The 12,964-nt window shown below is 36.6% G+C and overlaps 1 protein-coding gene across 1 annotated transcript; it reads left to right on the top strand.

The window, feature by feature from the left end:
• Window positions 1-2,244: 2,244 nt before the first annotated feature.
• Window positions 2,245-7,424, top strand: LOC121780381 (oligouridylate-binding protein 1B-like). The gene is made up of 12 exons (XM_042177972.1): window positions 2,245-2,510; window positions 3,686-3,747; window positions 4,338-4,440; window positions 4,533-4,609; window positions 4,693-4,754; window positions 4,860-4,947; window positions 5,075-5,150; window positions 5,244-5,274; window positions 5,363-5,482; window positions 5,778-5,863; window positions 6,179-6,355; window positions 7,017-7,424. Exons 1-12 carry the CDS (start codon window positions 2,406-2,408, stop codon window positions 7,296-7,298), a joined length of 1,269 nt encoding a protein of 422 aa, XP_042033906.1. The 5' UTR covers window positions 2,245-2,405; the 3' UTR covers window positions 7,299-7,424.
• Window positions 7,425-12,964: the final 5,540 nt, after the last annotated feature.

Raw genomic sequence — 12,964 nt, 5'->3', positions numbered from 1 at the left:
AATGAAATAAAGTAATAGTGATTAGATGTTTTGTTTTTTTTTTAAAAAAAGAAAATAATCAACTTTACTGGGATATCCCAAAAAGAAATACGACTTAACTTAGTTAGTACGAAAAAAGTATATAAAAATAGGAATCACATACTACTAACTTTTTTAACCATTTTCTATTAGTACATTTCTTACACTCATGATAAGTCAATTTAAGCCACTTAATGGTGTACGGACTGAGTAGTTTTAATAGTATTGTAAACTTAGGAGTACTATGTACTACTCCATCCGTCTCAACTAAGGGTATGAATAACCCCGTCCCCATTTCCGGCCCCAAGTCCCCTCCACGTTATCATTCCTCTACAGTTGCGGCCCAGGCCCCAACTGCTCTAACCCTGCAGGCTACAACTCGGGCCGCAACTAATAAATGACACTATTCACAACTTCAACATATTTAACTCGTAAACGCAATTCGTTGAACAATTGAAACCGGGAAAATGCATTGTTCATTAGAAATTAACATTACATTACTAGACGAAGCAAATTTAAAATACTAGAAACCCGGGCCACGACTACTACTTCTTCATTTGGGCGCGAAGGTAGGCGATCATCTCACGGTGCAACTCGAGCTCGTCGTCCGACATCTTCGATGTATCCCTCGATGTCAACTCCGTCAGCTGGCTCATCCGCCATGTAATACTCATCTCCGACAAAGTGTCGGACATCTTATCCAGAGACGGATTGGTCGGCGGTGGCACCATAGCGGAGTTGCTCGCAGTTGCCTTCCCCTGTGCTTTCCTCTTGGCCGCCTTTGTTCCCGTCGGGCGGCTCTGAATGCTAGGAGAGGAGCCGAAGACGTCGTCGTCCGTCACGTTGAGGTCGATCGCCGGACCTCATTCGCTCGAATAGTAGTTTCCGGAGGCGGAAACTTTGGTTCTCTTCGCCGCCCCAGTTGCCGCCGCCTCGGCACCGCTGGTGTACTTCGGGCTCTTCTCGACGAGCTTCCAAACCTCGAAGTACTTGAAGGCCTTCTTCCCGTCAGTGAAGAACGCATCCTTCGCCTTCTCGACGAGGTCCGCCTCGCTGTGCCCGCTCGGCCACATCCGGACTACGTTGGCCCACTTTTCATTCCACTTGCTCATATCCGCCTGGACCCGGCCCCAATGCTTGCGCAACTTCACGTAGCTACGCTCGATCGACCCTTTAAGACGGCCAGCGTTATACTTATGAGCAATCCGCTCCCAGAAAGCCTTGCCGGTCTGCTGGTTGCCGATGATAGGATCCTCGGCGACGTCAATGTAGTTCCTCGCAAGCCACATTGTCTGTTGCAGACCGTACTTCTTCGGCCCATCCTCCTCGCCGACCTTCTCCTTGCCCCGCTCTTGAGCGGGCTCCATCTCACTGAGCTCGAACTCTTCGGTGTTGACCGGCGATGTTACGTCGACGTTGCTACCGACTTCCGGACTAAGCTGTGGCTGCGATGGTTGCGACCCCGGTATGTACCAATTGTTCGAGTTAAGGAACTCCTCCATCTCACGTTCATCGTTGTTGAACCAATCCATTGACGCCGAAATAAAGGGTATAATAGAGATTGAAATGGAATGCACGTAAGATTGATGCACAAATGGAATGCTCGTATTTATAGACACAAAATCAAAAAAAAAATAAATAAATTGGACTTGCGGCCCGGCCCGAGAAGCGTGTAACGCTGGGCCGGGACTCGCGGATGCCGCCCGTCCCCCGAATAACGCCGTCCCAGGCCGGGCCGCGTGACGGGCACCAGGCTGGGATCGCGGCACGGGGACCGGCCCAGGCCGTGCCGCCTCCTCCTCCAACGCGCGAGACGGGCCGGGACTCGCGATTTGCGGCCCGGCCCTCCGCGTTATTCATGCTCTAAGTTACCACACTTTCTTTTTGAATTTTTCTCAACCAAGATGACACATTATTTTTGATAATTTTCTCTCTTCAATTAATACATTGAACCACTTTTTTCTCTCTCTAATTAAATATTCAATTCTCTTTTTTTTCTTCATTTAATTGTTATATGCCCACCCTTTTTTTATGTAATTAACTAACATTAATCAACCACTTTTAAAATTTCGTATGGACAAATAAATTCGTAATCTTATACAGGAAAGGTTAGCAACAAGAAAAAACATCATTATTTTGCAACGCGTCAAGTGGGACCCAGTCGAAACACTTGGGGTATAAATTTGTTGAGAAGCAAAATAATTTCTCCTCTATGAGAAAGTCATTTTCATTTTGTCCTTTTTTTTTCTCAATTTTGTTTTTCTTTCTTTTTTTTCCCACTTCATTTCCCTTTCCTCATTTCCCTCGCTCAACGAGCCCTAATCGGATAATATTTCCGTTTCGATCATTCGATTGATCGATTTTTAGCTGAAAACTCAAGCAAAAAAATGCTGAATCAGAGATTTAAGCAACAGCAGCATCAGGCGTTGATGCAGCAAGCGCTTCTTCAGCAGCAGTCGCTCTACCATCCAGGCCTCTTAGCTGCTCCGCAGGTTTTTATTTATTTTTAGCTGTTTAGCTCCTTCTGTTTTTGGAGTTAATTGATACGTATTTTTCTAGATTTTTTTGTGCATTTTGGAATGCTTCGCGTGTTGATCTAGGTGATTTTGTTTGCTTGTTGGTTCACTGAGATTTTTTACGTATTGGTTGCTTTTATTGGCTACTTTTCTTCATGCTTTTGTTTTGTTGCAGACTTAAGTTTTTGTATGCTTGGTCATTGATGTGGTTTTCCGAAATTTGAATTTGAATGGCTGGTTTTTTAGTTCCATTTTGTCGTTGTTTGTTTGTTTGTTGAATTGCTGGCTGTATATGAGTGCGATTAGATTAAGGCGGAGGAAACTGTAGATCATCTAATAACCTATTTTTCCTTTCGATAAGCTAATACGGAGCCATTGGAAACTGCATTACAAAATCAATTACCTTAGTATATACTCCTAGTAAGTTCTCAATAAATAGGAAAATCTATTCTGAAAAGAGCTGTGACTCTAAGGAGATAGATAAGGAAATGCTCACTCGAGAATATGCTTTTCTACTCGATGTCTAGTTAGTGGTTAATCTGAAAGACCAGTCCATCACCAGAAGAAGTTACCTGTTTCATGAAGAAAATCTTTTTGTCATCGTCAAAGACCTGAAGATCAACACTAATTTGGAGATTGATTTGGTTAGGTAAATATAATATTACCACATGCAAAGAGAAAGAAAGTTGAAGCAGATTGTGTTGCTGGGTAAGCATAGTTTGCAACACTGCAATCAGTTGGCTTCCCTCACAAAGGATAAATATGTAGTTAGTTTAAGTTCATCAACCTTTACATGATTTTATTTATGGCAAAAGAGCTGAGAGCAAATTTTTCGGCTGGAAGCTAAGAGATGTACTATTGGTGCCTGTTTTTTTGTGCCTCTTACTATTTCAGAAAGTAAGCAGTACTATTTGATATGTGAAGCAAATGTGGTGGAGTTTCAGTAGTTTCCTTGCATTTTAAATGTGTAAAGCTGATGGATATTGAATGTATTTGCTTCTCATTCCTGCATGTATATTTTTCCTTCCAAATCCTTCACTTGTGGTGTATTTATCTTTTCCTTTTTTGTCCCTTGGGTGATTTGCATTCTGGCCAATGGTTTGGAAATTACTTTTCTTCGGTTTAATTCATTTCCACCTCTCCATTTGCAGATTGAGCCAATTCCTAGTGGAAATCTTCCACCTGGGTTTGATCCAACCACATGCCGCAGTGTGTAAGTGTTTATTTTTGGATTTCTTATTTTGTTTTGTTTAACCTTTTGAGTAGCATTTAATGATATAACTGAGTTATTGCTCCAAAATTAAATTCACATGCCTCTCTCTGTATATATTTCTAATAATAGAATCTATGTGATGCTGACAGTCATATATGACCTTCTTTTTTAGATCATCTACTTCTTTTGAGGAATACTCTAGCATCTGCACATATATATACTATCTTACTCATAAATATGATACTCCCCCCTGTCCCACGTTACTTGAGGCACTTCTTTTTTGCACTCGTTTTGGAAAAAATATAATAAATAGTTAAATTGGAGTGAGAGTAAAGCAAGAGAGAGAATACGAATGATAAGACTCTCCTCCACATTATTCTCTCTCTTACTTTACTCTCTATCCACTTTAACTATCTATTATCATTTTCCCTAAATGAGTGCAAAAAAGAAATGACTCAAGGAACATGGGATGGAGGGAGTATCATTTTGTCATTCTTGGGAGGATTCTCATAAATTCCTTTATTTTTCTTTGTTTTCTTTTCTTTACTTTTTAAACTTCCAATTTGTTTTTTTTTTTTGAGAAAATGCAGGTATGTTGGAAACATTCATATACAGGTGACAGAACCGCTTCTTCAAGAAGTTTTTGCAAGTACTGGTCCGGTTGAGAGCTGCAAGCTTGTTAGAAAAGAAAAGGTGTGAATGCTCTCAAATAAAACCTTCTAGTTATTCACATACATCTAAATTTAGGATTGTATTAACATTGTTTGCTTGATGTTATGGTGCAGTCATCCTATGGGTTCATTCATTACTTTGATCGCAGATGTGCTTCACTTGCGATAATGACTCTTAACGGAAGGCACTTGTGAGTAGTAACTACTGAAGAGTGAAGATTTAATCTCTAAGTGCTGTGCTGTTCACAGTAATATTACCTTTTGAGAATTTCAGGTTTGGGCAGCCTATCAAAGTTAACTGGGCATATGCTAGTGGTCAGAGGGAAGATACATCAAGTGCGCGCATCTTCTTTGATGTTTTTATACATGTGGCATCGGCTAAATTAGCTTATAGTTTGTATGTTCGTTGAGTGTCTCATGAAAGTTTAAATCTGATTGCAGGCCACTACAACATTTTTGTTGGTGATCTCAGCTCTGAGGTTACTGATGCTATGTTGTATGCATGCTTTTCTGTTTATTCTAGTTGTTCGTAAGCATCTCTCGCCCTCTCCATTTAATTTCTTTTACTCTTGTTTGTCACGCTAATGCTTTTATTCTTTTCATGTGCTCGTTAGTCGTTAGTTCTAAGAGGTGTTAACTATCTCTGTTTATACTAGTGATGCAAGGGTTATGTGGGACCAAAAGACTGGCCGTTCTAGGGGGTTTGGATTCGTCTCCTTCCGCAACCAGCAGGTAAATCTTTATGTGATACCTGATCTTTTGTTCATGCTAGTGTTTACATTATACAGAAATTTTGAGTATGCTTTTTTTTTCCTTTTTTTCCAGGAAGCTCAAAGCGCAATAAATGATTTAACTGGTGGGAATGGTTTGGGTTAATTCCTTTAAAAACACTGTGTATTTCAATTAACATTGAGCTTAAGGTTGCTTTATATGAAACTTTGCAGGAAAATGGCTTGGTAACAGGCAGATACGCTGTAACTGGGCCACAAAGGGTGCTGGTACCACTGATGAAAAGCAGAATTCGGATGCTAAAAGTGTTGTGGAACTAACAAACGGCTCTTCTGGTGAGTATGTTAAGGAACTAGTATAAGTTTTAGTCGTTGTAAGAAACTAGAAGATTTTATTTTACTGACTCTGAACTCTGAAGTGCGTAATTACAGGCTGTTGAACGAATAATGTTGATTTATATCTGGGTGATGTTTTAGTCGTTGCATGAGGGTGCTTTTTGTTGGTTTTCCATTAGAAACAACTACATACCAGTTTCTTTATCGCCTTCCTTTCGTGTCTACTAGCTGTAGTCACTAGGTGATGACTATATAATGGTGTGACCATAGCTGATGCATACTTCTGCTTTTACAGAGGAGGTTCAGGAGGCAGCAAGCACTGATGCCCCCGAGAATAACCCTCAATACACCACTGTGTATGTCGGTAATCTTGCTCCAGAAGTAAGTCCTCTTTTGCTTGCTTCTCCATTTCCCTTAGTTAGATTGTCTCCTGTGATATGATACCAGAATATGACTTTGTCGGAATGCTGGGATATGGAACTCTTTAATGGTCTAAGAAAATTATATATAGAATAGTATGCAACTAGTCATGACAGTTTACATGGATAAGCGTGTGATTCTTCATGGGTTTCCGCAATGATAACTTGATTTGGATAGTTGATTGATTGAATAATCAATTTTAAACACATCTCACTTGTTGACTAGTTGACCAGAACTTGGTGTCACAATTTAATTTCCTTGGTTTTATTCTGCCAGGTAAGCCAGGTTGACCTCCACCGCCACTTCCATGCACTTGGTGTAGGATCAATTGAAGAAGTTAGGGTGCAACGTGATAAAGGATTTGGCTTTGTGAGGTACAGCACCCATGCAGAGGCTTCTGTCGCCATTCAATTGGGAAATGCTCAGTCATATCTTTGCGGCAAACAAATTAAGGTTTGATTTGTTCCTACTAGTCTTTATGGAGAATGATACAGAGTAATAGGCGGTTATAAGCATTCACTAATATCTCAGCATACGAATCATATTGCACAGTTAGGATACACGGGCCCAAATCGAATCGATAGAAGAAAAAAGAGATGGGAAATAAACAAAGATAAATAACAGTGAAGAAGCTGATGGACAATAAGAAAGAGTGAAAGATAAAAGAAAACAGAGATAGGTAATAAACAAAGATGAATAAAATAAAAGATTAATTTTCCTCCTATACCGAAGATTGCCCAAGGGTGTAGGATACACGGGCCCAACTTGAATCGCCCCAAGGTGGCTGTGGTGATCAATGTCTGGTGCAGATAAAAAACACACCCTACTTGTAGTTGCCACCTTCCATAGTTCGATCCTTCCTTTCTTCGTCCTTCACCTCTGTTTTGCCTTTGATTTTTGTTATTCCACTTCTACTGGAAAACTGCGGCGACTCTGTTTATCCTGCATAATCACTAGTTTAATATTCAATAAGATATGGAATGTGATCATGGATAATGGTCATTCTCCTCCCTCATGTTACACTTATGTCCAAAATGTAATGTCAGGAACAATATATATTTCAAATTTTTATAATCTTGTCACAGTTTGTTCCAAGATATTTTTCATTTTTCAGTGTTCATGGGGTAACAAACCAACACCGCCTGGAACTAGCTCAAACCCACTCCTTCCACCTGCACCTGCACCGCTGCACGGCTTATCTGCTGCAGACCTGTTAGCATATGAGCGGCAAATGGCAATGAGCAAGATGGGTGGTGTCCCTGGCCTCATGCCTCATCAGGGTCAACACGCTCTGAAGCCAGCAACGATGGGAATGGGTGCAGGCGCTAGTCAGGCCATCTACGATGGTGGCTATCAGAACATAGCTGCCGCCCAGCAGCTTATGTACTACCAGTGATCTGTTGAGATTTGAAATTTAATCCTATATATCTAATATTATAGATTTATACCTTCATTTATGGATTTTGGTGCTATGTTCACTGTTGACTATGATTAATTATTCTACCTTCATTATATTTTGTTACGGAGTATTTTTTTTTTAAAAAATGCACCCTGTGTGGGTGGTGTTCACCTTAGACTATTTACATGCTATTCTTATTTGTATATTCTCTCTGGCCCTAGAGAGATGAATTTTATGCAATCTAATTTTGAGTATTGAGTGGAAAGAATAAAATAAGAGAGAGGGAATAATGTAGAAATAAAAGTATTTTCATTTTTTGTAATGAGTCTCTTGATTGGAATAGACTGAAAAAAAGAAAGTGAATCATCTTCAATGAAACGGAGGGAATAATACATTATAAAACTAGAATTTAAATGGTACTACATGTTAGTCAAAGAAATATTATATGAGATCGTATGATAAGAAAATATATAATGGTATAGAAAGAAATATGAAAGTAATATCTATATTGTGATATTAATGAAAAGAAGGGAGAAATGGTAATCCTGCAAATAAAATAGAGTGAACAACATAAATGATACCCGATATTTCACTTTCAACATAAATGGCACCTGGTCTTTATTTTATACCGTTTTTGGTACTCCGTGGCAAAAATAACGCTAGGTACCAAACATGTGATTTTTTTTATTATGGAGGATATTTTTGGAAATTTCAATTAAATAGTACCAAACTTGTGATTTTTTTTATTATGGAGGATATTTTTGGAAATTTCAATTAAATAGTACTTCCTCCGTCCACGAATAGGAGTCTCGTTTACTTTTTTGCACTTGTTTCATAAAAATGATAATAAATAGTTAAAGTGTAGAAATGGTAAAGTAAGAGAGAGAATAACATAGACAAGAGTCTCATCTACATTATGCTCTCTCTTACTCTATCATTTCTCCTCTTTAACTATTTGTTATCATTTTTATAAAACAAGTGTAAAAAAGTAAACGGGACTCCTATTCGTGGACGGAGGGAGTATCAAACATGTGATTTTTTTCTTCCTTTCTTATTCTTTTTTCTTCTTTAGTTTCTTCTTTTTTTTCATCATTTTCTTCTTTCTTTTTAGTATTTTATCTTCCTTTCTTCTTTCTTTTTTCTACTTAGTTTATATTTCCTCTTTTTTTATTCTCTTCTTTTTCTTCTTTCCTTTTAGTGTTTTATACATACATCTAATTGCATTCATAATATAAATCAAGAACAAAGCACCTAATTAAATTAATTATTTAAAGTAAATCAATTGAATAATTTTATTAAATTATTTTATACTCATTTTAGGGCCGAAACACCTAACTAAAAATATTCAACTCTTTATATCATTATATACAATTCAAAATTTTAAATTTTTATTAAGACTATATTAATTAGTTATTAATTTAATATAAATATATTATTATTATTATTATTATTATTATATAGCATTATTGTATGATTCATAATTTAAATAAGTGTACTGTGATTATTTATTAATATTTTTAGTATTATAACAATAATATTATTATAATAATTAAATATAATTATAGTTATAATTATAATTAAGTATATTTCAATGATATTAAAAAATTAAATTAATTATTAATTTATAACATTAAAATAATAATATTAATATTGATTAATAATAATAGTATAAAGAGTGAGGAGTATGAGAGAAGATATTATAATATCGCTTTTGGTACTAGTTTTGTCTATGCCAAATTATCCTCTATGACACAAATGAGAAAATATATTTGTTTAGATAGCATTTTTGGGTGAAAATTATAATAGGAAAAAAATGTGATTTATAGATAAAAAACGATATAGTAAAATAAAGATCAGGTACCATTTATGTGCGAAAATGAAAGATAATGAATTAATTGGCCGACAATCAGGAATGGTCTTCATCCAAATCTAATTTTGGAAAAATCCTTAAACCTCAAATTGATATGTTAAACTACAAGTCCAATGCAATTGAAAAGGGTAAAGGTATTTTTACTCTGACTCCAAATAGAGATATTAAATGCTTTTGACGTTAAGGTGCTAAACATATTGGGATTGTTATTTAAAACCAAATGAAAAAATAGAATCTGAAAATGAAAAAAAAAGATGATGATGAGCATGAACTAATAAAATGATTACGGGTTTGAAACCTCTCTCCATAGTTTATTTTTTGTTCCCCTTTCTGCGTTCTTATTAATACTGTTAGTTCATCTCCTAAAATGTTGATGAATAACAAGACTAAAATATTGTTGCCATTATTGATAGATGCCAATTACTTCCTTTCTCCACTTTTTGTGATCAAGAAATTATTGGAATTTTTCGGCGCATATGAGGTCGAACACAACATCCATTTCAAGTCTTAACTTTTGTGTCTACCAAGTTTTGATGATTTTTCTTCTATTTTCAACTACATCTCTAAATCCACTATTTTTTCCTCCCCAAATTTGTGGTTGCTACAAATATTTAAGCTAGGATTTTTCTTTTCTCTGCATAGAGACCATTTCTAGCTATACAGATAAAATAATGGGAACAAATCAGAAATTAGCCAGGGAGAATTGTAATTGTCGGCTTAGCCTCTAAAATTTATGATTTTATGATTATTGAATTATGAACTCTCCAATCAGACTATCCCATAAAACTCGAGACATTTATTTATTATTTATGTATATATAAATAGGGTAGTGATCAAGATATAACTATTTTTAAGGGTATAACTAGAGAACAAATCTCAGCCACACATCTTAATGGAACAAATATTATTAATTTTAATAAAATAAAATATGCTGAGGGTATTTTTGGAAATTACTTTCTGAATTAAAACATGCGATCAAATTACGCGAAATCTTCCAAATCTGCGATCCTTTCTTCTTCCAAATCGTAATTCTGAGCTGGGGGTGGCGCCGGAGAGGATACTGGCGGCGGTGGGGGAGCTGGCAAAGGCGATCGGGGCGGAGGGGCTGCTGGCGGATTCAATCGCAAATCAAAACCTACCTCTAAGTCGGACTCACCGGAATCAGCGTCGGCAGGTAAGGAGACGCAACGATGAGCTGCCGTAGAAGAGAAGCGGAGTTTCGGAACAAGAGCGGGGCGCGGTGGCTGTAGGCTCTAAGATTCGTCTTCGATATAGTTAGTTTCCGTCTACGTTTAATGTTACTGATGTATCTTGTGATTTTACTACACTCTTGTTTACAAAACATCACTCTTGTTCTGATTTTACTTCACTCTTGTTCACAAAACACATCACTCTTGTTTTGATTTCACTTCACTCTTGTTCACAAAACACATCACTCTTGTTCTGATTTCACTTCACTCTTGTTCTGATTTTACTTCACTCTTGTTCACAAAACACATCACTCTTGTTCTGATTTCACTTCACTCTTGTTCACAAAACACTTCACTCTTGTTCACAAAACACTTCACTCTTGTTCTGATTTCACTTCACTCTTGTTCACAAAACACATCACTCTTGTTCTGATTTCACTTCACTCTTGTTCACAAAACACATCACTCTTGTTCTGATTTTACTTCACTCTTGTTCACAAAACACATCACTCTTATTATGATTTTACTTCACTCTTGTTCACAAAACACATCACTTTTATTGTGATTTTACTTCACTCTTGTTTACAAAACATCACTCTTGTTCTGATTTTACTTCACTCTTGTTCACAAAACACATCACTCTTGTTCTGATTTCACTCCACTCTTGTTCACAAAACACATCACTCTTGTTCTGATTTCACTTCACTCTTGTTCTGATTTTACTTCACTCTTGATCACAAAACACATCACTCTTGTTCTGATTTTACTTCACTCTTGTTTACAAAACACATCACTCTTAGCATGATTTTACTTCACTCTTCACTCTTAGCATGATTATTTTTGGGACAATTCAACATTGATATTATAATTAGATCAGAGCAAGAAGAAACAGAAAGGGGCTACATCTGAAATGCATAGCTAAAATCTCACAAAATTCAAATACTACACTACATCCCATCATAAAAATTGCAACGATAGCTTATCACCTAATGTTAATTCCCTAATTAAAGGAAATCAAAACTAAGAAAAACAGAAGATAAATTGGGAAATGCAGGCTAAATTATATCATAGATCTGTGTGTTCCCGCTCGGGGTCAGATGCCACGATCATGTGCGACAAGATGTCGTAGAGCGGCCCGCCCTTGGCCATCGCCTCCTTCTTCTCCTTGATCACCGCGATGAGCTCCTTCCGGAGCGCCGCCGCCGCCTTGTTGACGGTGGCGGTGTTGTTGGCCGCTGGAAGAGTGATGATTGGAGACACCGATGCAGATTCCTTCGTCGGGGAAAGAGAGTCACTTGAATCGCGAAAATATTGATAATTTCCAATCGAATTCCTCTTCAATCGGACGAATCGGCGGTAGGAGAGCTGAGAACTATTTTGCAGAAGAAGGAAGAGGAGGAGAAGAGAAGAATGCGGTTTCTTTTTCAAATGCCAATGATGTAATCTAATTTTGGATGTGCAATGACCATTATACCCCCGCCTTATTATTGTGGAGTAAATTTGTGATTGAGGGAACTAATATCTCATTAAATTCAAAAATTAATACTAGCCCTTGATTTTTTTGATCTTGTGGCTATTATTTGTTCTCTAGTTATATGGTTAAGAGGTGTTTGCCATAGATCATGACCCTATATAAATATATACAAACATAGCATCTGCATATCTGGATTTTAAAAATAGACATGAATGAAATAAAATGCCAAAGAGGTGCTTCTAGTTCAACACCAAATGTTGAGTTATTATTTGGCTCTATACCTTCAATTTGCCAACTTGCTATTATGCTGCATAAGAATTAATGTCGCATCAATTTAAGAGTCTTCTAGCTCTTCCCACCATGAATTGAAAAATTATAATAGATGAAATATTATATTTTTGCTAGTTTTTATTGGAGTCCAACTGACAAATGCCTACATATGAAAAGGAAGAAATAAGAAAGTGGCATATATAACTTGGAAGACAATAAGAAAATTAAATGTGAAAGGGGTACAATTTGTATGCGCAATATTTTAAAAACTAGTATTTCGTTGATCGTGGAGACATTGTTAGTATTAGTTAATTGACAAAATATAGGGGTATAAAATATAGTCTATCCCACAATAATTATCACTCTTTTTTATTTCAGTCCGTCCCATAATAATTGTCACACTTTATTTTTTTTATCATAAATGGTAAGTAGATCTCACATTCTATTAACTCACTTTAATCACAATTTATTATAAAACTAATATAAAAAATGAGTCTCATATTCTACTAAATTTTTCAACCAACTTTTCTTTATCGTTCTTAAAACCCATGTCCATAATAAGAGTGACAATTATTGTGGGACGGATGGAGTAATTAAGCTAGCTAGAATTGCTTTCAATTAATGGCTCAGAAATCAATGTGCAAATAGGCATTGTTTACATGGTAGGCCCATTTTCCATACATGTATCATTGCACTTTTCTTTCCTCTGTTCATTGAATCCAAATACTCTATCGTCTACGTTTCACTAACTCATTCTACTCACATTTTATTATAAAATCAATATATAAAAGTATGCCTCATATTCCATCAACTTTTCTACCCACTTTACTTCATAAAGTCAAATAATTTCTTAAAACCT

Source organism: Salvia splendens, chromosome 19, assembly GCF_004379255.2.
Source record: "Salvia splendens isolate huo1 chromosome 19, SspV2, whole genome shotgun sequence".
In the NCBI taxonomy this organism is placed as follows: Eukaryota; Viridiplantae; Streptophyta; class Magnoliopsida; order Lamiales; family Lamiaceae; genus Salvia; species Salvia splendens.
The sequence above is the reverse complement of the archived record's forward strand: the minus strand, read 5'-3'. Positions and strand labels throughout refer to the sequence as shown.

Coding starts and splice junctions, on each gene's coding strand:
- LOC121780381 (XM_042177972.1), top strand. CDS start 2,406: ATGCTGAATCAGAGATTTAAGCAACAGCAGCATCAGGCGTTGATGCAG. Junction 2,511..3,685: donor GCCTCTTAGCTGCTCCGCAG/GTTTTTATTTAT, acceptor CTCCATTTGCAG/ATTGAGCCAATTCCTAGTGG. Junction 4,948..5,074: donor TCTGTTTATTCTAGTTGTTC/GTAAGCATCTCT, acceptor TGTTTATACTAG/TGATGCAAGGGTTATGTGGG.